At 35.7% G+C, this 24,928-nt stretch overlaps 1 protein-coding gene across 3 annotated transcripts in view; it reads left to right on the top strand.

Annotated features, from left to right (window-relative positions):
* Positions 1 to 22,523, top strand: part of LOC107848823 (dynamin-related protein 3A) — a 41,002-nt gene extending 18,479 nt beyond the window's left edge. For 2 of the 3 annotated variants that reach the window (XM_016693567.2, XM_016693559.2), the window contains 6 exons: positions 4,250 to 4,292; positions 20,335 to 20,474; positions 20,565 to 20,708; positions 20,828 to 20,880; positions 21,477 to 21,576; positions 21,945 to 22,523. In XM_016693567.2, coding sequence (XP_016549053.1) covers positions 4,250 to 4,292; positions 20,335 to 20,474; positions 20,565 to 20,708; positions 20,828 to 20,880; positions 21,477 to 21,576; positions 21,945 to 22,058 — 594 coding nt within the window. In that variant the 3' untranslated portion in view covers positions 22,059 to 22,523. The remainder of the gene's footprint in view (positions 1 to 4,249; positions 4,293 to 20,334; positions 20,475 to 20,564; positions 20,709 to 20,827; positions 20,881 to 21,476; positions 21,577 to 21,944) is intronic. The other variant, XM_016693564.2, reaches the window with a different exon arrangement.
* Positions 22,524 to 24,928: the final 2,405 nt, after the last annotated feature.

The raw sequence follows: 24,928 nt of genomic DNA on the forward strand, positions 1-24,928 counted from the left end.
TTCAATGCCCCAACTACCTGATGATTGCAGAACCTCCCAGATTATTTAAAGAAGATTATTCTTATGCCAGAGAAGCATGTGAGAGTAAAGGGCATTCTAATATGCTACGTGAATCGACAGTAACTTCCAGTGAAGGAGATATTCTCATCACAGCGTCCCCAGGGGTAAAAGACACTGGGCTTTTCAAGAGCTGCATTGTCGGCTCTTTTGGTGAGGGAGAAGTAGAGATCCCCTCTCTGTCAGATATCAGGAGATTGAGAAGTGGTCACATGGAAAGCAGTATTTGGGGTCAATATTAATGAGATGGCCAACAATATGTTTCTCTTCGAGTTTCTGAACAGAAACATGGCAGAACAGATCCTTCAGAGGGAGTGACAGAACAGAAATAGTGGTCTATTCCAACCTGTTAAAGAGTTTGCGACCCAAAAAAACAGTGCCGAAAAGAATAGAAAACGCTAGCAAGTAACTACTATGTTTTTGGAAGTTTGAGTGGATGTGACATGTATAGGTTGGGGAAGAAAGGGAAGTGCATGGCTTGTTTAACTCATCATATCCAGTGTGGAATTCGATTTTGTTTTGTTAGATTCATCTGGGAATCATTGAACTATATGATCAAGTCGTGAGTCAAATTGGATCAGGGATGAATTGAAACTTTCTTGATTTCGGCATCTTTACAAGGTCACAATAGAGATTAAGATTATTTTCGAACTGAAGTCTTTCTTAAGGCTATAGAATTTTCTCCCTGCTCTATATTTTGTCTCAAGTCTTTCTATGTTACTCCACCCTCAAGTGACACAAGAACTTATGTTTTGAAGTGATAAGAATAACTCATGGTTAATTGCTCTATGTTTCTTGGTTGCTAGTGTTTTATCTCTTATGTAGTAGTTCCATAAACCACCAAAAACTGGGATTAGCAAACTTATTTGTTAGAATGCTACCCATTTCTTTCATATGCCTTTTTGGAGATTTCCGCTCTCTTTTGTGCATGGTGCATGTTGGGTGTGAACAGTAGAATCAATATATCGGTCAATGTTGGAAAATTGTTCCAAATTACTTGCAATGTCGGTGTCTGTTTCTATTAGTGATGTGAATTCTTTGGATCCTTCATTCCACATTTTAATAAAATGCAAGGGAGCTGTTTTGAGTGTATATGCTCCTACTTTTCTCGAAACTTGTGGGAGAGAGCAGAGAGGAGAGAGTAGCTTTGAAAGCTTGTATGCGGGATTAGAGGAGAGGCGGGGAAAAAAGGTTGTATAGGCTTGCAAAGGCTAAGGAGCGGAAGGCGCGTGACCTTGACCAAGTGAAGTGCATCAAGGGGGAGGATGATAGAGTATTGGTGGAGGACATTCACATTAAGAGAAGACGGCAGTTGTATTTTCATAGCCTTTCGAATGACGAAGGAAACAAAGACATTGTGTTAGGGGAGTTGGAGCTAAGGCTGGCAATGGAACCGGAAAATTTTGTTCTGGTCTGTTTACTCCGTTTCGGTGACGTTCCCGTACCGGTAACACAACGGTGCCGGTTGGTACCGGTATACCGATACCCAATGGTTCGGAATACGGTACCGGTGCGAACCATCCAAAAATTTCGGTAATTTTGGTTTCGGTTGACCCGTTCCGGTTCCGGTTCTGTTGACCGGTTCCGGTCCGGCGACGTGAAGACTGATGACCGTTACTACTTTTTTTTTTTTTTAAATGTCATTTGGAATTTTGGATTTTGGAATTGGAATTTTGGATAATAACTGAAACTTACATATAAGAACTTAAACTTATTAATATTATATTAACTTATTATATAAATTTAACTTAACTTAAACTTATTAATATTATATTAACGTATTAATATTATATTAATTTATTATATAAATTATATAAGTTAATATATATATATAAAATTTAAATTAAAAAGAAAAAAACTGTCACTTACCAGCTCCGGCATCTCTTCCGGTATAGCTCTAGTGTCGTTCCGGTCTGAATCGGTTCCACACCGGTAACCAACGGACCGGTGCGTTGGAAGCAAAAAGTCCGGTATTCCGGTTCTGGTAACACCGGTTCCAGCGATAATTTCGGTAAGGCAGTACCGGTTCCGGTTTTGGTTCGTTGGCAGCCTTAGTTGGAGCACTCAGAGGAGTGTCGTGATTTCGGTTATTGTAGACATTTTAAGGTTTAGGTTAGAGAGGCTATTTGTAGAATGCGTAGGGGTAGGGCAACGACGCCTGACGAGATCTAGGTGGATTTTTGGAAGTATACTGGTGGGGCAGGTTTAAGGTGGCTGATTGATTTGTTAAACGACATTTTCAGGACTCCGAAGATGCCCGAGGCTTTGGAGATGGAGTACAATAATTCCTTTATACAAGAACAAGGGTGACATTCAGAATTGCAACAACTACAGGGGTATTAAGTTGTTGAGTCGCACTATGAAGATTTGGGAGAGTTTGGTCGAGTGGCGGATGAGGAAGATCATGTCTATTTTTGAGAATCAGTTTGAATTTATGCTCGGTCGCTCGACGACAGAGGCAATTCACCTTGTGCGGAGACTAGTAGAGCAGTATAGAGAGAGGAAGAGGGACTTACACATGGTGTTTATTGACCTGGAGAAGGCATACGACAAAGTCCCTAGGGAGGTTCTTTGGAGATGCTTGGAGGTTAGAGGGGTCCTGGTGGCGTACATCAGATCGACTAAGGACATGTATAATGGAGCGAAGATTTGGGCGAGGACATTGAGAGAAGATTCAGAGCATTTCCCTGTCTTGATAGGCACCAGGGATCAACTCTTAGTCCATTTTTATTCGCTTTGGTGATGGATGTGTTGACGCGGCGTATTCAAGGAGAGGTGCGTTGGTGTATGTTATTTGCGGATGTAGTTTTGATTGAGGAGACTCGGGGGATTGTCAATGATAAATTGGAGGTTTGGAGACAAACCCTGGAGTCTAAAGGGTTCAGGTTAAGTAGGACCAAAACGGAGTACTTGGAAATGCAAGTTCAGTGACTTGAAGCATGAGGACGAGGTGGTAGTGAAGATGGATTCCTAAGCTGTTTTTAAGAGGGATAGTTTTAAGTATCTTGGGTTTTATGATTCAGGGGAATGGAGAGATTGACGAAGATGTTACTCACCGTATTGGGGCAGAGTGGATGAAATGAAGGCTCGCCCGGGAGTTGTATGATAAGAAGGCTCCCAAACTTAAAAGGCAAATTCTATAGAGTGACAGTCCGTCCGGCCATGCTGTATAGAGTGGAGTGTTGACCAGTCAACAACTCTCACATTCAAAAGTTAAAGGTGACAGAAATGAGGATGCTGCGTTGGATGTGTGGACTTACTAGGGGAGGTAGGGTTAGAAATGAAACTATTCAGAAGAAGCTGGGAGTGGCTTTGGTGGAGGACAAGATGTGGGAAGTGAGGTTGAGATGGTTTGGGCATGTGATGAGGAGGGGCACTGATGCTCTAGTTTGAAGGTGTGAGAGGTTGACTTTGGATGATTTCAGGTGGGGTAAAGGTAGGCCGAAAAAATATTAGAGGGAGGTGATTATACGTGACATGGAGCAATTATAACATACTGAGGACATAACCCTAGATAGGAAGGTATGGAGGACGCGGGCACTGATGCCCCAGTTCGTAGGTGTGAGAGGTTGACTTTGGATGGTTTCAGGCGGGATAAAGGTAGGCCGAAGAAATATTGGAGGGAGGTGATTAAACGTGACATAGAGCAATTACAACATACTGAGGACATAACCCTAGATAGGAAGGTATGGAGGGCGCAAATTAGTTAGAGGGATAGTGCATGTGGGTAAGTCGTGGCCAGTAGTTAGGAGTTCTTTGGTGTAGCCTGACTAGTAGCCGTAGGGCTTTGTACATAGGTTGGAGCTTCTAGTTAGGAGGGTTTGGGTGAGGTATGTGCTTTTTGTTTGATAGTGTATAGTACTACTCTGTGGGTGTCTTATTTTTGTTATATTATCTTGTGTGGTGTTTTATTACGACTTTGTTTACTGTCATTTTGTTCTGTGCCGGGGTCTATCGGAAATAGCCTCTCTACTTCTTCGGAAGTAGTGGTATGGACTGTGTACATTTTACCCTCTCCAAACCCCACTATGTGGTAATGCACTGGGTTGTTGTTTCTCGAAACTTGACATATGCAAATTGTACTTATCAATTATGAAAATGAAAAAGCTATTGCTTATAAGATTACTTGCATCATTTTGTTATTATTTTTTTTAAAAAGTCCTTGCTGATTTGATGAATTTAACTGTTTAAGGTGGGTCGACCTCAATCTGACAATGATAGAGTCGCAGCAGCAGGTAAGCTCCTTCAAACTTACTAAACTTCCATGCCTCTTGATGTTCTTTCTACGTCTGATCTCCCCTCTTTTTCATCTACAACTCTTTCTTCTGTTGCTGATAATGCAAGACGAATAGAGGAGAGCAAAAACACATTGAAAAGAGGCTGGTTAGAGTTTTCTTTTGGTCTGGGGGTTGGGTCGCGGGGACGGGGACGGGGTTTTGAAGCAACAATGTGGAGAAGTAAGTTGATCTGGATATTATTTGAAGCACTTCTTATTGTTACATCAGTAGATTATATTCACTAGCTTAACTGCTTAAACAGTTCATGATGTGTCTTCCTGGTTCGCAGAGGACTAGATTACTGCGTTGGTTTGTTGGAATTAGTTTTCTTCTTGCTATAGTTTGCAGTTCTCCTGGTTGAATGAATCATTTTCAAATTTTGGGAGTATCTGAGACATCCTATTAGGTTCTGGAGGCCTATTAAAACTTTAGACATAATCAAATTATTACCCAAGGTTTTGAGCTTTTGGTGGAGTTGCTTTATTGCAGCTTTTGGGGTTTGTGCCTGCATATATACTCGATGTAATTTCGAAGCCCTGCAACCCATTGTGACATCTTGGGTTGACTTTGTAATTAATTAAAAATTGATAACTGAAAACCATATTTTGAAGTTAAAGTTTTGGAAAAATGAATGCAGATCTCAAAGATCCTTCTTTTTCTGAGGTCTATTGGAAACAACCTCTCTACCCCACAAAAGTAGGGGTAACGTCTGCGTACACACACCCTCCCCAGGCCCCACTAGTGGGATTGCATTGGGGGCTTGTTGTAAAAGAAACTCTTCGCTTGTAGGAATCCGTTTGATTTCGTGAGTGGAGATAGTGAAGGATTATAATAATTAAAGACAACAGGGAGAATTAACTTCTTTTTTTATGGCACAAAATCTATGTAAAGCTTGCATCTTTTTGGGATCTTTACACGAATAGCTGGCCAGATTCGCAGTTTACTTTTTCTAGCCGGTCAACAACAACATATCCAATGTATTCCCACATAGTGGGGTCTGGGGAGGGTAGAGTGTACGCAAACCATACCACTACCTCAGGTGAAGTAGAGAGGCGGTTTCTAAATAGAATACCGACTCAGGACCGATAACAGTATAACAAATACAAAGCATAAAAGCATATAAACTAATACAGTATGTAAGATAAACTAACATTGCTAGCTAATAGAGGAAATAATACATCCACAAACACCATGAACAAGAAACTCCAGACACAAATAAAATACTCTCCCCTACTATTACCAACGCACTCATACTCCCTAACCCTCTATCCTAATGCACGTCCTCCACACCTTTCTATCAAGGGTTATGTCCTCCGTAAGTTGTAACTGCTCCATATCATGCCTAATCACCTAAGTTGCTCGGACTCGGGTGCGGGTATCTGAAACGGGTGCGGATCCGAGAGTCGGATTCGTCAAAAATTTTAAGATTCGGGGGTGCGAATTCGAGTATGGATACGGGTGCGGCGATTCGGCTAAAAAATCAAATATTATAAATATAGAGTTATAAAGATATTCCAAAAATACTTTTTTTAGTTACTTTTATATTTAATTTTACTTTTCAATTAGGTTACCATAATTATGTAACTGCTTATATATATATATATATTTAATATTTAATTGTTTTTATTTTAAAAAAATAACTAGGGTCAAATAAAATCAGTATATCACTGAATCGACCTATATAATTTAGGTATATTTAGTTTTTATTAAAAAATAAAAATAAATCACAATTAAATAAAATCGGACTTGATCCAATGAACAGACATTTATTTTTAATTAAATATGCCTCATCGCTGTTGGTCGACTTCTACTTTTTTCGTCGCCGTTGCTGTTGTATATCGACAACATCGTCTCTGTTTGTCAACTTTGCAGTAGCCGGTGAAGTCGTCGATCGAAATTTTTTCAGGTAAGTCGTTGGTCTATTATCAATGTTTTCCCTCAAATTTCTTCTTGGATTTGGTCAACGTATTCGAAATTGTTTGACCGAATTGGAGACGGCGGAGGCACCGGCACCCGCGTCCGTCTTGTGTCGAGATGGGTTCGGCAGCAAAACTGCCGAGTCCGAGCAACATAGCTAATCACCTCCCTCCTATATTTCTTTGGCCTACCGCTACCTCGCATGAAACTATCCATAACCAGTGTCTCATACCTCCGTATCGGAGCATCTGAGCCCCTCCCCATCACGTGCCCGAACCAACGCAACCTCACTTCTCTCATCTTGTTCCTCCATCGAATCCACTCTCACCTTCCCCCGAATAATCTCATTCCTCATCTTATCTATCTTGGTAGAGCACACATCCATCGCAACATCCTCGTCTCCGCCACCTTCAACTTTTGGATGTGGGAGTTCTTAACTGGTCATACAACATAGCTGGTCGGACTGCCTCTCTGTAGAACTTATCTTTAAGCTTCAGAGGCACCTTCTTATCACACAGAGCTCCCGAAGCAAGTCTCAATTTCAACCACCCTGCACCAATTCGGTACGTGACATCCACGTCAATCTCACTATTTTCCTGAATCATTGTCCCTAGATACTTGAAACTCTCCCTCTTTTGAATGACTTGAGAAAATAGCTTCACTACCACGTCAGCTCTTGCGACAAATCACTAAACTTACATTCCAAGTACTCCGTCTTGATCTTACTCAACTGAAATCCTTTAGATTCAAGGTCTGTCTCCAAATCTCCAATTTATCATTAACTCCTCCCCAAGTCTCGTCAATCAGTGCCATATCATCAGCAAATAACATACACCAAGGCACCTCCCTTTGAGTACGTCACGTCAAAACATCCATCATCAAGGCAAATAAAAATAGGCTAAGAGTCAATCCCTGATGCAACCCGGTCAAAATCGAAAAGTGCTCTGAATCTGTACCTACCGTCCTCACACTGTCTTCGCGCCATCATACATTTCCTGAATCGACCTAGTGTATGCCATGGGTACCCCTCTAGCCTCCAAGCACCTCCACTGAATCTCCCGGGGAACTCTGTCATATGCCTTCTCAAGATCAATGAACACCATGTTCAAGTCTTTCTTCCGCTCCAGAAACTACTCCACTTATCTCCTCACAAGGTGAATAGTCTCAGTAGTTGAGCAACCTGATATGAAACCGAACTAATTCTTAGAGATAGTCACGATCCTCCTCAGCCTCAACCCTACCGCCCTTTTCTAGCCGGTATGCATAAATTATTCACTTAACTATATATGGTTATGTGCATATCGTACATGGATTGTTCATATATTATACATGCACAAGCTATTTTTAGCTTAAGCAGCTGAGTATGCGGTAATTCAGGTTGATTCTTCTTTCTTTTTTTGTAAGAATTCGTAGTTTGTATAATAAGGTTAAAAATAAACTTAGAAAGGTAGAATTGGGCGTTCTGGAGGCGAAAGTTCTAGGATTGCTAGTTTTTGGGATATAGCTTTTTATACGGGGGCTTCACCACCATGAATCAATAATTTGTCTTATATAAAAAAGTCTAGTAAGGGCAATAACTCGTTGGTGGTTGTGTTTTTGTTGTAGAAGCATTAAAAGTGCTTCCCATTCATACACTCATGAGCGTCAAATGTGAAACTCTGAGAGTAGCACATAATAGTTTTTGAACACATCTTCGTCTCATAATAATGTAAAATGAGATGATCAAATTAGAAACTTGAGCACTTATGAAGAGATGTATTGGGTAACTATTGTTGATATGTGTTATTTAATATACCAGATTTGTTAGTGATTTCTATTTATTTGATTACCATAAATCAACCATAGAGTAGGGATTCCATGAATATGTTACTTACCATATTGTAAACCATGAAAGTATTATCAACTCTCAACCAAACTTGAGGAAATAATCAAGATTATGATTATTTACTCTTGACTCTTCATGGTATGAGAGTGATAGTAGTAAAACCCTGCTCACTGAAATTTTATTGAGTTGATGGAAATCTATAGAGGTTATTAGGAAAAGTCATTAGCTGTTAGAAGACTAGCTTTATTTCGTCTGCATTCTGGTTCTCACTACACTTGGAGTTTCAGTGACCCATCCTCCCAGAACCTCATCATTGGAAGGCTTGGAATTGATCTCTATGCATTGGGAAGATCCGTTGGGATTCCATTCACATGCCATTGCATGGAAAATTTTGTGGCAATCCCTTTCATTGGTACTCACATCAACCGGCTCGCCTAGTGATCTCTATCATCACTCACTACACCCGATCCTCTTTCCTTCAAAATCTTCCGGCGTAAATAATTAATCAATGATGTTGGAAGCGGTAGATTCACTGTGCTAATGCCTTCTCCAGTTGAGACTTGTAGCAATTGACTTGATGAAGGTCCTCTATCGCTCCAAACTAAAGTCACACTGTTGATCCTAAGTGTAATCTCCAAAAATCCGGAATGTATGCATTGCTACGTCCACTGGGGACGTGGGGTTCAATAACCCAAACACGCAGGACTGGACTCTATAGCATGTACAATATAAAATGGGGCCCAATAACCATTGGGATGAGCCTGACTCTGATACCATGATAAAAAAATTAATATTGCGTCTAACTCAATCCCAAAAGCTATTTCAAGAGGTGAGGACTGCCCAAGGCATATAAAGAATCCAAATTCCTTTCCATTGCCAATGTGCGACTCAACATACTTATCTCGAGTTAACACAACTTAAGATCGACTTTGGACTTTGCTATCTCACAAAAGAGTGTACTTGGATATATTAAAGGAAACAAGCATATTAGACTGCGTCGTGTCAAAGCTTCTGGGATCCAACTGTCAAAGTTGTTTCTGGATATGGGTAGCCACCTTGAAGGCTCTAACAAATATGAACGGATTAGCAGGTATATAATTGTCGGGATGCCCCAAAACATTAGGAGCATAAAAAATCCAAATGGAAAAAAAGATAGCAAAAGCTACCCAACCTACTAGATCCTTTACATAAAAATAAGGGTAAGAAGCAATTTTATCCATCTCTGAATGTACACCCAATGGATTATTGGATCCATATTGATGCAATGCAGCCAGATGAAGAAGACTGGCGCCTACTAAAATAAAGGGGAGTAAATGATGAAGACTAAAAAAACGATTTAAGGTGGCATTGTCCACGGAGAACCCCCACCCCAAAGCCGGACTGGTCAATTTCGGCAGATTGAATTATCTCACAATTATACAATCAAATATTTCATTCGTATTGTGTTATATCAGTTCTTTAAATTTCAGTTTAGTGGTCGTTCTGTGCAGTAATCACATCCTCATATTAAGGGTGTTAAGTGGGCCGGGCTAGCTCATGAATTTTAGCCGGTTAGTGGGCTGGTTCGGATCCAGGCCTGGTTAAACGGACCGGTCCGGTTCCGCGCCCAACAGTAAAATTTTAAAAACAACCCTGAACCAGCCCACTTAATCCAACCTACCTAAACCCGGTCAAAACCAGTTAAAATTCGGTTAAAACCAGTCAAAACCCCCCCAAAAAAAAATTTCTCCAATATACACTACATACACCCACCTATATACATTTTAAATACGTTGAACAATATATATATACAATATATATATAGTATATACTACATTAGAATTTGAAAAATATATACACATAATACATATACACAATTACGCATGTAATCATGTATACGACTATACGTTAGTTAAATATATATACTACTCTAAATAAAACATATACTACAAGATATATACTATAATATAATGATATATATAATAATATATAAAACTTATACACATGTATACGTTAAATATATACTACGTATGTCTATAGAAGATATATATACATATATACGTACCATTCAATATATACGTACTACTTTAAATAAAATATACTACAATATATAAATACTACAATACACACACACACTAAATTTATAGTTATATACTAATTTGTAAAACATATACAAATGTATACGTTAAATTAAATATATACGTCTATAGAAGATATATACACATATATACGTACCATTCAATATATACGTACTACTTTAAATAAAATATACTACAATATATATACACTACAATACACACACACACTAAATTTATAGTTATATACTAATTTGTAAAACATATACACATGTATACGTTAAATTAAATATATACGTCTATAGAAGATATATACACATATATACGTACCATTCAATATATACATACTACTTTAAATAAAACATATACTACAATATATACATGCACACTATATATAGTTATATACTAATTTATAAAAAATATACACATGTATACGTTTAATATATACGTCTATAGAAGATATATACACATATATGTACCATTCAATATATATGTACTACTATAAATAAAACATATACTACAATATATACACACACTATATATATAGTTATATACTAATTTATAAAATATATATACATGTATGCGTTAAATATATACGTCTATAGAAGATATATATACATATATACGTACCATTCAATATATATTTACTACTTTAAATAAAACATATACTACAATATATATATACTACAATATATACACACATTAAATATATAGCTATAGTAGTATATATATATTGAATGGTACGTATATATGTGTATATATCTTCTATAGACGTATATATTTAACATATACACATGTATACGTTAAATATATACGTCTATAGAAGATATATACACATATATACGTACCATTCAATATATATGTACTACTATAAATAAAACATATACTAGAATATATACACACACTATATATATAGTTATATACTAATTTATAAAACATATACACATGTATACGTTAAATATATACATCTATAGAAGATATATATACATATATACGTAACATTCAATATATATTTACTACTTTAAATAAAACATATACTACAATATATACACACACTAAATATATAGTTATATACTAATTTATAAAACATATACACATATATACGTTAAATATATACGTCTATAGAAGATATATACACATATATACATATCATTCAATATATATGTACTACTTTAAATAAAACATATACTACAATATACATATATATATATATATATACACACACACAGTATATATATAGTTATATACTAATTTATAAAATATATAAACATGTATACGTTAAATATATACTACTTTAGAAAATATATACACATATATAGGTACCATTCAATGTATGTACTTTAATTAAAACATATACTACAATATATATATACTGCAATATATACACACACACTATATATAGTTATATACTAATTAATGGAACATATACATATGTATACGTTAAATATATACGTCTATAGAAGATATATACACATATATACGTACCATTCAATATATATGTATTACTTTAAAAAAAACATATATTACAATATATATATACTACAATATATACACACACTATATATATATATAGTTATATTCTAATTTATAAAACATACACACATGTATACGTTAAATCTATACTACTTTAGAAAATATATACACATATATACGTACCATTCAATATATACGTACACATAAAATATATGTCAACTACAACAACAACAAACCCAGTGTATTCCCACCTAGTGGGGTCTGGGGGGGTAAGATGTACGCAGTCCATACCTCTACCTCTGATGAAGTAGAAATGCTGTTTCCGATAGACCCCCGGCTCAAGGCACGAGATACCACACAAACACATAGTGCAGCACAGAAGCAGATTACATAACATAAATACGGCACCCATAAGTAATATAAAGCAGAGAAAAGCAGGGGAAAGCACACAGATTCGTAATACAACATGGAACACGGAACACGGAATCATGACAAGAATAAAACCCCAACCAAGTAATTCCCTACACTAGCGACCCGAACTGGCCCTAATCCTCTGCCGTAATTCGCGTCCTCCAGACCTTCCTATCTAGGGTCATGTACTCGGTGAGCTGTAACTGTTTCATGTCCCGCCTAACCACCTCACCCCAGTACTTCTTCGGCCTACCCCTACCCCGCCTAAAACCATCCAACGCTAGCCTCTCACACCTACGGACCGGGGCATCCATGCCCCTCCTCTTCACGTGTCCGAACCATCTCAATCGTGCTTCCCGCATCTTGCACTCCACTGAAGTCACACCTTCTCCCAGATAGTCTCATTCCGAACTCTATCCCTTCTAGTCAGTCCACACATCCAGCGCAACTTTCGCATTTCTGCCACCTTCATTTTTTGGATGTGGGAGTTCTTAACTGGCCAACACTCCACTCCATACAACAAGGCCGGACGGACTATCACCCTGTAGAATTTGCCTTTAAGCTTGGGCGGCACCCTCTTATCACACAGCACCCCCGACGCGAGTTTCCACTTCATCCATCCCGCCCCAATACGGTGCGAGACATCCTCGTCAATCTCACCACACATAAAATATATGTACTTTAAATAAAATATATGCTACTTAATATAATAAATTAATAATATTTGGTAGTAAATTAGTAATATATTAAAACTAAGTATTTAATTTAAATTAGAAATTCAATTTAAATCATTAAATGGAAAAAATTACAAAGTAAGGACTAAGGAGTGAATGAAGGTTGAATTTTATTTATTGCAAAATGATCCAAAATTTATAATTTACATGGATGAAAAATCTACAAAATTTGCATCATTTTTTCCAACTCATTCATGTTAATATTAACGGGAACTTGCATAGGATAGTCAAAGTCAACGGGGGCAAAATCATGCATTGGACTTGATTTTGCTGAGTTCTCCCGTGAAGTCATAATTTCTTCAAGTCTTTGCTCAAGTCTTTGCTCGTCGTTCGGCTCCGCTTTCATTCCTTGATTTCTTTGTTCCGCTCTAATCCAATCTCTAAGGCAAACTAGAACATTCATTGCATTACTTCCCAATGAATGTCGGTTGTCTCTAAGCTGCTGTCGTCCCTGACTAAAAGTGCTCTCCGATGCAATGGTTGACATTGGAACATTCAAGATATCTCTGGCTAATCTTGAAAGCACAGGATATTGTGTTTCATTATTCCTCCACCAATCCAACGCGTTGATCCGTCATCTGCGATCCTCTATTGACATTCGGAGATAATACTTCAGCTCTTCCCGATAAGTTGTTGTGTAAGCTCCTTCCTCAACACTGTTCCAACAAGGTAAATCATAAAAGTAATCAGGAAAACCACTATGTGCCAGCCTTTTAGAAGATGATGGCTCATCGGGAGGATGAGGAGCTACAGTTGGGATGATATTTATAGGTACAGCTAAATCAACTAAATTAGCATACTGGTTATATAATTTATCTATGTAAGCGTTCGCATCACCCATAGCCGTCCACAAATCAGGTTCTTGTTCTTCATCACCAGAATCATTGTTAGTATTTATCTCTAAGTTAACATAAATAAGAGTGATAAAGTGGCACATAGTATTATATTTCATGCACGGATTAGCATAGCACCAACCAAGTAAATAGGGGGAATCGAAAAAAATATTTTTAAAATTTAGCAAACATGGCACCAACAGCTTCTTTGTAATTTTCTTTATTTTTATATTCTTTGAGCAAATCAGAAATATCGGCTGTATATGTCAAAATATTACAAACAGTAGGATAATAAATACTGGAAAATTCTACCGTAGCTATATAAATTTTTTTCAAAAACTTAACAAAATCATTAATTACAGCCCAATTAGAATCATGTAGCATGCAGTGGGCAGAATCAACAAATGAACCACAATGTTAGTTAAAAGATAGTGTAATAGGAACTCTATATTTATAACAAGTTCTTAAAAAATCATACGTAACATTCCATCTAATATTACATTCTTCAGACATCAATATTGGTGCAAGTCCATTTTGTTCACATTTAAGTTTAAAGTATTTAATTCTTTTTCTACGATTATTTCCTTGAATAAAACTAACGGCAAGCCGAAATGTTTCAATATAAAGCTCAAAAAACTCAAGACCATCTCTTACAATTAAATTATATATATGACAAGCACACTTAACATGAAAAATTTCAGGTAACGGTGGAGATAGCTTAGATTTTAACTTTGTTATAACAGTCTTGTTGTTAGAAGCATTATCAAAAGCAATACATAAGATTTTGTAGCCGTTTGGCCATGAAAAATTTTTCGGAGTTAGAGTTGAAATTGGAGTTGGAGTTGTGTTTGACCATGTCTTTTTTGAATTTCTTTTTTGACTTTTGCAAAAACTTTTTTAAATATGATTTTATGCCCCAATTTTTACAAACTATCAAAATCACCCAACTAAAATTTACGTACTAACGGGAAAAGAACACAATTAGTCACTTTTATAAAAATAATTACATATACATGGCCATATTTAATGAATTTCAATTATGACATATAATATTTACATTAATAGTCGTTTTCTCATATTTGAAAATTTTAAATATGGATGTTAGTCCCTTTTTGTTTGCGCTAGTAATGGATGTGTTAACGCGGCGTATCCAAGGGGAGGTGCCGTGGTGTATGCTTTTTGCAGACGATGTAGTCCTGATAGATGAGACGCGAGGGGGTGTGAACGACAAATTAGAGCTGTGGAGGCAAACTCTGGAGTCTAAAGGGTTCAGGGTGAGCAGAACCAAGACAGAGTATGTGGAATGTAAGTTTAATGACGTAAGGCGAGAGAATGAGGTAGTGGTGAGGCTAGAAGCGCAGGAGGTAAAGAAAAGGGATAAGTTCAAGTACCTCGGGTCCGTGATCCAGAGTAACGGTGAGATTGACGAGGATGTCTCGCACCGTATCGGGGCGGGATGGATGAAGTGGAAACTTGCATCGGGGGTGCTGTGTGATAAGAAGGTGCCGCCCAAGCTTAAAGGTAAATTCTATAGGGTGGTAGTCCGTCCGGCCTTGCTGTATGGAGCGGAGTGTTGGCCAGTTAAGAACTCCCACACCCAAAGAATGAAGGTGGCAGAAATGCGGATGTTGCGCTGGATGTGTGGACTGACCCGAAGGGATAGAGCTCGGAATGAGACTATCCGGGAGAAGGTTGGGGTGACTTCAGTGGAGTGTAAGATGCGGGAAGCACGATTGAGATGGTTCGGACACGTGAAGAGGAGGGGCATGGATGCCCCGGTCCGTAGGTGTGAGAGGCTAGCGTTGGATGGTTTTAGACGGGGTAGGGGTAGACCGAAGAAGTACTGGGGTGAGGTGATTAGGCGGGACATGGAACAGTTACAGCTTACCGAGGACATGACCCTAGATAGGAAGGTCTGGAAGACGCGAATTACGGCAGAGGATTAGGGCCTGTTCGGGTCGCTAATGTAGGGAGGTAATTGGTGGGGGTGTATTCCTGGTATGATTCCGTATTCAATGTTCTGTTCCGTGTTCCGTGTTCTATGTTTGTTACGAATCTGTGTGCTTTCCTCTGCTTTATATTCCTGCATTCCTGCTTTACTCTGTTTTATATTCCTTATGGCTGCAGTATCTATGTTATGTCATCTGCTTCTGTGCTGTACTATGTGTTTGTTTGATATCTCGTAACTTGAGCCGGGGGTCTTTCGGAAACAGCCTTTCTACTTCATCAGAGGTAGAGGTATGGACTGCGTACATCTTACCCCCCCCAGACCCCACAAAGTGGGAATACACTGGGTTTGTTGTTGTTGTTGTATGTTATATTAACAGATCACTGCTTTCTATTTTTTAAGTAACAAATACTCCCTCCGTCCCAAATTATGTGTTGTCATTTGATCGGACACGATATTTAAGAAATAAGTATTGACTTTGTTAAAGTTATAAAATTACCCTTCTTAAAGAAAGGAGTAATAGTATTTAAAATTAAGTGGGATCACTTTTAATTGAAAAGACAAATAAAAAAAGGAGTAATAGTATTTAAAATCAAGTGGGACCACTAAGGGTAAAATTATAATTGTGTTTTTAAAAACTTACCAAATAAGGAAAGGCGACATTCTTTTGGGGACGGACCAAAAAGGAAATGACGACACATAATTTGGGACGGAGGGAGTATTATCTTTCAAACAAATTTATTTTTTTAGAAATTTATTTAATTTAATTCCTTTATTTTTCGTTCCTAAAAACTAGGAAATGATGAGTTGTTATTACATTTTAGGGTGCCGCTAATTTATTTCTTTAATTTTCTTATACATGAAAGATTTTACTATGTGTGAATAAATTATTTCTATCATATACCATAAATATATAAATATGCTTAGTATGTTTCTTTATACTTTATATATTTATATATGTATGTATATACTGTGTATATGGTATATATATGGTATAAACTTCATATATAACATACACTGTATATTTATATTATAAATATGCTTAGTATGTTTCTTAATACTTTGTATATTTATATATGTATGTATATGGTATATTCATGGTATAAACTTTATATATAACATATTTTGTATATTTCTGTTATAAATATAATACTTTATATATTTATGAGTATAAATATAATACTTTGTGTATAAAGATACCAAGTATTATGGTATATAAAGATTGCAGTTGCAGTTTAAGGTATAAATTTGTTAAATTGGACAAATTTTTTTTGATGAAAATATGTATCACCGATTTATATTTTTAGCATATATATGGTATAAACTATTTATATTTGAATAGTATAATAAAGATGTACACAATATAATATATATATTCAAATTAAAAATGAGAATAATTTGTAGCAGTGGTAAACTAATCTGTTACAACTTTATTAATTCCATAAATATAGAAAATGATTATCCATTATTAATTACATGACTATAATTCCTTAAACGTCCGTATCACAACAGAAAAATTATTATTATTATTATATTATAGTAATTAGATCATTAGCAGTAAAATAATGTTTTAAGTAAGGGAGAAAAATAATGATGAGAGAGAAAAAAGAGATATATATTAATTAGGATAGCATTAAGTTTGAAATTTTAATTATCTTATTCCTTAAAACTGCCATCTACGTAATATTGAAAAAGTAATATTATAAGAAGAGTTTTATGTAAAAATTTAAAAGATAGTGGTTATATGTAATAATAATAAAAGTTGGAATTGGAGTTGGAAAATTGTGAAAACACCAAAAACCTGTTTTCCCTTTTCAGAAAAAAAATTCGGAATTATTTTTCGAATTTTCATGGCCAAACACTACGATTTTCAACTCCAAAAAAATTTTCTGGAAAAAAGAAAAAAAATTTCATGGCCAAACGGGCTCTTTATTTTCAATACCATAAAATTCTGCAATTTTAGCAATCGAATCAGCAATAAAATCTCCAGTATATTTACGATCTTCATCATATAAAAAAGCAAGAATACATTTTTGCATAACAAAATTACTATCTATCCAGTGACAAGTAATGGTTGAATAATCCTTTTTATTTACAGCACGACCAAGATTAGAAGTTAGGGACACTCTACATTGAATATTTTTTAACAATGTTAATAAATAAAAATAATATTGTGAATGAAGTCTAAAAATATCGACTCGACAAGTACTTCTAGGAATACCATTAAACATATGATTATAAATTGCTTGAATATAATGAATAAAGGCATTAGAAGAAGGAAAACTAAAAGGCAAACAACCCACAACTATCATTTTTGTTATTTCTTCCCTTTATTGTACTTTTTCATTACCTAACCGGTTGCTGGGTCCATTCTAGTTTGTGTTGGACCACCAACATCTACACCACCTTTTCAATTTTTACCTCTCTTTCGTGATTATCACTTATATGTCTCATTAACGTACTCGTACCCCTTGCTTGCCTCCTCTTTTATGCTTATATATTTGTTGACAAATATTGCATTGCACCTCAATATCTGATATACGTTCAAAAAATTATCATGTAATACTAGTTGTTTACCGAGCTCTTGGCGCACGGGAAGAACGGGTAGGGAGATTAACCGATTCAGATCTAACATTAACATTTTCTACTGGGGGTGTCTCACCAATATTTTCATCATCTTCATCTAAATTAACCGCATCTACTTCATTTTCTTCTTCTATGCCGTAATTTTTTTGAGTTTCTACTTAATCCATATCGTGAGCACCTACACCTATTTCTTTCTCAAAAGGTTGACTAAGCGGTACTGGAGACGGAGACACACGAGTATATCTACTACTTGAAGTACCTCTATCGCTAGTAATTCGTTTTTTACTATCACTACCACTTTCGGAACAAAATTTTTTAACACCTTTAGTGCCGAGGTTTCTTAATTTATCCATAATATAAATTAAACTAAAAAAATTCAAAACACACAAATATAATAAAATTAAATATTCAACAATTAATACACTAATTAAAAATTAAAAAAGATGGAACGACAATATCAAATTTTGGAAGTATCCGAAAGTTGCGACTTTAGAAACTTCCACTCGTACTTTGTAATTACAAAATTAAAAAATTAAAGTGAACACTTTAGGAAATATATAGAATATTTGAGAATTGAGAATTGAGATTTGAGGGAGAATGAGATTTGAGAGAATGAAAAATTGTGTGAAAAATGATTTGAAAGTGTAAGGTATTTATAAGAATTTTTTTGGGTTTAAAAAAATATTTTAATTGAAAGAAACTTTTTTTTTTTTTAAATTAAAGTGGGAATTTAGCCGTTTTTGGGCTCCCAACGGTCATATAGCCGTTGGGCCCAATGGCTATAATGGCCCAACGACCATTTTCATTAAAATCCGATTTTTTTTTTAGAAAAAAGCTTAGCCGGGCCGGGCCGTACTGGTTAACCGGCGGCCTGGATTGGTTTTGGTCCGGACCGGGTTAACCAGGCCCAAAAAATAACCCAGCCCGGTACCCTATAGCCTGTGGGCTGACCGGGCTGGGTTTGCTAAATGGGTCGGGTCGGGCCCCTCATATACATTAAAAGAGTTCATGGACGGGGACAGTTATTTGAAGACAAGCGTCACTGTTGGATTTACTGATGTTGATTGAGCAGGTTATGAGTCTAGTAGACATTCCACTTTTTGGATGTCGTATCATGATGAGAGGGAACCTAATCTCTTAAGAAAATTAAAGGCAAGAAATATTGAGTTATGGCATTTGCAACCTCTCAGCTCTTTTTATGGTTGAAATAACTTCTCCAAAATTAAGGTGTGCTTCAAATAGATTGATACATGACATTCAAGCTACCTTCACAGTCCCGCAAATTCAGTCTTTCGTGAAAGACCAAAACATATATAGTTAGTTTTTTTTTTTAAAAGATAGAAAAATGGGTCTGGCTGAGTTGAAATCACCTTCGTCGGATCAAATGATCGACGTGTAAATGCTCTTATCAAATACCTCCAGGGACCTGGGTTTTTATACATTTGCATCAAGCTTGAAACCTATGAAATGTTGTCTACTACTTGAGTGGGAGTGTTAATTGTGTTATAACTGATACATAAGATGTGCTTATGATTTGTAGTGATTTAATTGTTATAAATCAGCCACAGAACACGTGATTTTGATTCTCTTGATGGTAACTTTCATGTTGTAGACCATATAATTCCAACATAATTGTAAAATTCCAACCATGCCCGAGTGAATAGTCTAGCTTTAGGTAGAATTATATCTAATTCCTTAGTTGTCAATCTAATCCTTAGTTGTTAATCTAACATTGACACATTTTGTTCTTCTTAGTTTGACCGTGTGCCTAATTGGAAACAAAAGAGAAAAAAGCTCTTATCTCTAATTCCGCAGTTAATAATCTAACATTGGCACATTTTGTTCATCTTACTTTGACCGCGTGCCTAATTGGAAACAAAAGAGAACAAGGCTCTATCCTGAGATGTTCTGAGGATACACAGAACACTTCTTGTTTTCCAGACAATGAATCAAATTTTCTCACATTCAGTGTCATGGTTAAAGCTATGTCCGACTGATGTATTTGATATGGTGCAAGTAATTTTGTTACATAGGCAACTGCTGTTTGATGGTACAAATGATTTTGCTAGATTTTTTTTACATATGAAATAAATTCAGAGGCTAGGGTCTTTTCCCAAGATCTTGGCCGCAAAATACTTTTTTGTTTAAACACAAGTGGATGCTTTTTACCTTTTCCTTCTGCATTCGTAACTTGTGAAGTTGCTACAATTTATATTTAGGTGTCTCGACCACAAGGACATGGGGTGTTACTTCCCTTTTTGGAATCCGAGGATCATCTGTAGGGAATTCATCTAAGAGACATGCTGCTGAAGTGATCAATGATATTGATCAGGCACCCCCTGTAATACAATTGAAAAATGTAAGTGCATAGTACAGATCATAAAAGAGACAGCATACATAACGATGAAATACCTTGTATTTTTTATTCATTCTCTGACTCTCTTTTTAGCCACCATCGGTCTTGAGGCCTGGAGAGGCTGAAACAGAGTATCAAGTGGAGATCATAGTGACGAAACTACTTATAACATCTTACTATGATATTGTGCGGAGGAATATACAGGATTTAGTTCCAAAAGCTATCATGCATTATCTGGTATTTTCCCCCCTGTGGTCAATTTTTAGTATATATCTCTGTATGTTTTTCTTTTGCGGTGTGTATAGAACTCTGCGAGGGTTTTCCCTTTGGTATCACTCACTTTTGATTTTCTCCAGGTCAATCATGCTAAGAGAAACCTTCTTGGCACATTCATAGAGAAATTGTACCGGTATGTTCATTGGAACAAGTGTTTACATTTTAAATTATTTGGTTTTCGGATCTTATAAATACCATGTAGATTGATTTGACATCCTTGCTAAACTTGTAACCAGTATACCAAAGAATTATGAAAATATAATCTTTACTTAAATTAGGAGTACCTTTTCATAAGCAGACAACTGATTTTAGCTTGTTCTTTTTCTCAATCGGATGGCTAGAGTTCCTTTCTCTTGAGTCGATTTGCTTCTGGTTGTTATCTTAGGTTTGCATCTTAATTTTGTTTGATTAATCAGTTCGGGCAATCTTTCTTTGTCCACGTTTTGTTATTAAGCTTTTTATATTATTTGATTCCAACTATCTTTGATATAACTCTTTTCTAGATAGAAAATGTTAGAAGTTCGAGATAGGTGACTAATATGGACAGCCCGACCAGTACTTTCATGGGCTGTATCTGCCAAACCTAGCACAGCTTGTCGACCTGTCCCTCTCCATTTTTGGGGGTTTCTTTCGAGTCATGGATCATGTAGAATTACCTTGTTTATTGTACACTTTAAAGTTATAAACCATTGCTCATCATTTAACTGCCTCTCCTTGATTCGCCAACAGGGAGAACCTATTTGAAGATTTGTTACGAGAGCAGGATGATGTTGTCACTCAAAGGCGGGTCACTACTGAGATGTGCCATGCTCTGCGACAAGCTGTCGAGGTTAGTTGAACTTGGTTGCTGTTCTAACTAGAAACCAGTTTTGCTCATTTTTAGGACCACAAAAATTACAACGGTCACTTGTTTACCTTCAGAAAAGATGTGAAAACAGTCTGTGTAGGTTATGCTTGTTTTTGATGCCAAGAAAACAGATTTTACTCCGGACTGTCTGTCTGCCTCTTATTTTGGGACCATGTTTCTGCGACTATTTACATTTTGAATTCAAATTATTTACACATGATGTTGGCATGAAATTTCAAGTGTTAGCACGGAATCCTCCTTTTATCTCTTTTTCCTTTCCGTGTATTTTTGCTAAATCACAAATAAAATTGTTAAAGCTGAAACTCTTTATTCTTCACATTATTCTGTAGACACTCGATGAGTTCGTTGCTGATGTTTCTACCCTAAGTTCAAGCGACAGTATGGATGCATTGCCAAAACGTTCTTACCTTTCGTCAAATTCATACTCAAAACCAAGCGCTTGAACTTTAGGTAATCCAATTCATATACACAACTCCATGAATGAGTACAGTTTTGCCTCTTGATGTATTGATCGATCGGTTGTTCATTGAGGATAACCTGGTGGAATTATTTAAGTATATGAACTGTATAGTAATCTGTTTTGAGTTAGTAGATGTATTTTATAGCATATTATTATTCCAATGAAAAAATTGATTGCATCCTGAGCAGGTTCATCCCACACTCCTCAATGAGATATTGATTATTGGTTTACACATCAAAATTATATAATGCTTTCTGATTTGTGCTTTCTGCGAAATAAATCGCCGCTGATGTTTGCACCTAACTAATGAATGCGAAACATTTTTTTCATATAACTGTAACTAACTGCTAATGTTAAATTTCTGTTTAGTATAAACGTCTGGTGCGAGTAACTACTTTGGAATCTACATTTCATTTAAAGAGTTTAATTCTTCAAAACCTTTAGTTTATATCTACTTTGTGGATTTAACATAACTAAGCACACTCCATATTATTACTAGCACCTTTTAGCTCCAATGAACAAGCGATTCTAAAAGCTGGGAAAGACTTTATAAAACTAGTTGGATAAGACGCTTACAGTACTTCTATTTGTTATTTGAATTAAATTATTGAATTATATTAGTGTCAGAGAGAAATTAAATTGTGTGGTTATTATATCAAATCCAGGAATCGCTCTCATGAGCACCTTAATTAAAACACTGTTTTCTTGTCAAAAAAATAAATAAAACTCCCAAAAGAAGATGAGGTACGCACTACAAAGAAGCAAAGCTTGTATAAGCCTTTTCATATGCAACAAATTGAGACTCATAGTGATTATTGATCATAGAATGACTCCGGTTATCAAATGGTTGAACTCCCGGGAACAATTTTCTTAGGATACAGTGTGTACTTTGATCCAGATTTTTCTTTTGTTTTTATCAAAATCAGACTCTTATCCCAAGTTTTTGATGAAATAAAGGTAATAAACTTCTATAAAAAATATGGATTTGAAGCTACTTAAAAAACTTCAGTAAAATTTTGTTGCCTTATGCTTTAATACTCAACGATCCCTTCTTATTAGCTCTCTGATTCTCAAGATAATATGCAACTCAGACCCAACAATATCCAACTATGAGAATGTGCCACAAGAGTTGATGACATGTTGTTTAAGCTTTTAATTACTCTTAATACAATAATTTATAATCATAATAATGTATAAACCTTGTTTTATTGAATATCGTAACATAAATTAAAACAAACATTATTATTTTTAAGACAAATCAAAAAAGATAATATGTCACGTATCATGTAGTCGAGGGAATAATAAAATTTCTTCCTCATACAAATTTTCGAATTGTACAAGTTTTATGGAAGTTCTTGATGTTCTTGCAGTCTACAGCCTCTCTCTTTTATGAAAAACAAGAATGCAACTCTCTTCATCCCAAAATACTTATCATATTTCATTTCTTGAGAGTTGATTCGACTAATATTCAAAACGAATTTATATATTAAAAAATTATGAGAAATACGATTAGTTGCAATTTTTCTCATATCGATACGATGAAAATACACATTTTAAAAATCAATCAAAAATCAAATAGTTTAAATCTCCGTAAGTGAAAAGTATTTTAGGATAAAGGAGCATTTCAGAACATATTTAATTGGTTACCTGTAGGAGAGATCTCAATGACCTAGAATCATAATTCAAACAACAGTACCACCAGAACTATGAACTCTGGTATCCTTGTGGTGCAAGTCTTTATTATTTTGTTATTTTTGCACGGAAAAATGCTCTGTCTCCACTTTGAACTATACACGAAATTGCTGAGATACATTCGAACTTTCGGAGGGTCCGATTACCTCCTGAACTATTTGAAATTGTATTTTTGACAACCTTAGTGCCTACGTGGTACATAAATGGCACATCAGTGAATCAACACACTAAAGGTCCACGTTGGCACTAAGGTTATCAAAAATACAAATTTAATTAGTCGAGAGATAATAGGACCCTCCTAAAGTTTGAGTGTATTTCTATAATTCAAAGTAAAAACAGTGCATTTTCTTTTTTTCCAGTTCCTAAAAACGTGGTATTTGAACTTACGCACTTCTCAAAAGACTACTCATTCCAAAAAAAACAAAGTCTTTCTCCATGCCTTTTTAAATGTTCCCTTTCCTTTTTTAGAGCCAGAGTGTACAAACTTTGATTAATGTTTTAAAATATATTTTTTAATCATATTGAAAAAAAAAAATTGCAACTTTAAATACTTTTCATATAGATTTTGAATGTTCAAATTTTAATTTTAAAATTTAATTAAACTTTTACGAAAAACAAGCATAGAAATAAAAAGGAACTGAGGGAGTAACTAATTTACCCTTAATAAATATCTCAAAAAAGATGTGTTCTTTAGTAATTTCTTGATAATATGAAACTCTTTTAAATTAAGGGTAAATTTAGAAGATCATCAATGTTTTTTTTAACTATCTAAAACACCACTTATTCAAGAACAAAATAAAAAAGCTAAAATACCATTTATTTAGGAATGGAGGTAATATGACTGGCTTTTGGATGACCATCATTGAAGAAATCCTTGTCTACAACTTTAACATGCTTACATAGCTAATCCAACAATCAACTACACCCCAAAACGTCTATATTCCTCAAACTTCTTTTCCAGCAATTTTCTTACTAGATCAAATTTACAAGTCGATGAGAAGCTCTAGTAAAAACGAATGACACCCACAACACATGAAAAGAGGATTGGTGATGAAAGAGTTACAAAACTTGGGGTAGAAATTCACTGTTGTTAATAGAGAAGAACGAAGAAGCTTCTCAACAACGGCAAGCAATTAACGCAAACCATTAACATGTAACAAG

The sequence above is a fragment of the Capsicum annuum genome, chromosome 1, assembly GCF_002878395.1.
Source record: "Capsicum annuum cultivar UCD-10X-F1 chromosome 1, UCD10Xv1.1, whole genome shotgun sequence".
NCBI classification, from domain to species: Eukaryota; Viridiplantae; Streptophyta; class Magnoliopsida; order Solanales; family Solanaceae; genus Capsicum; species Capsicum annuum.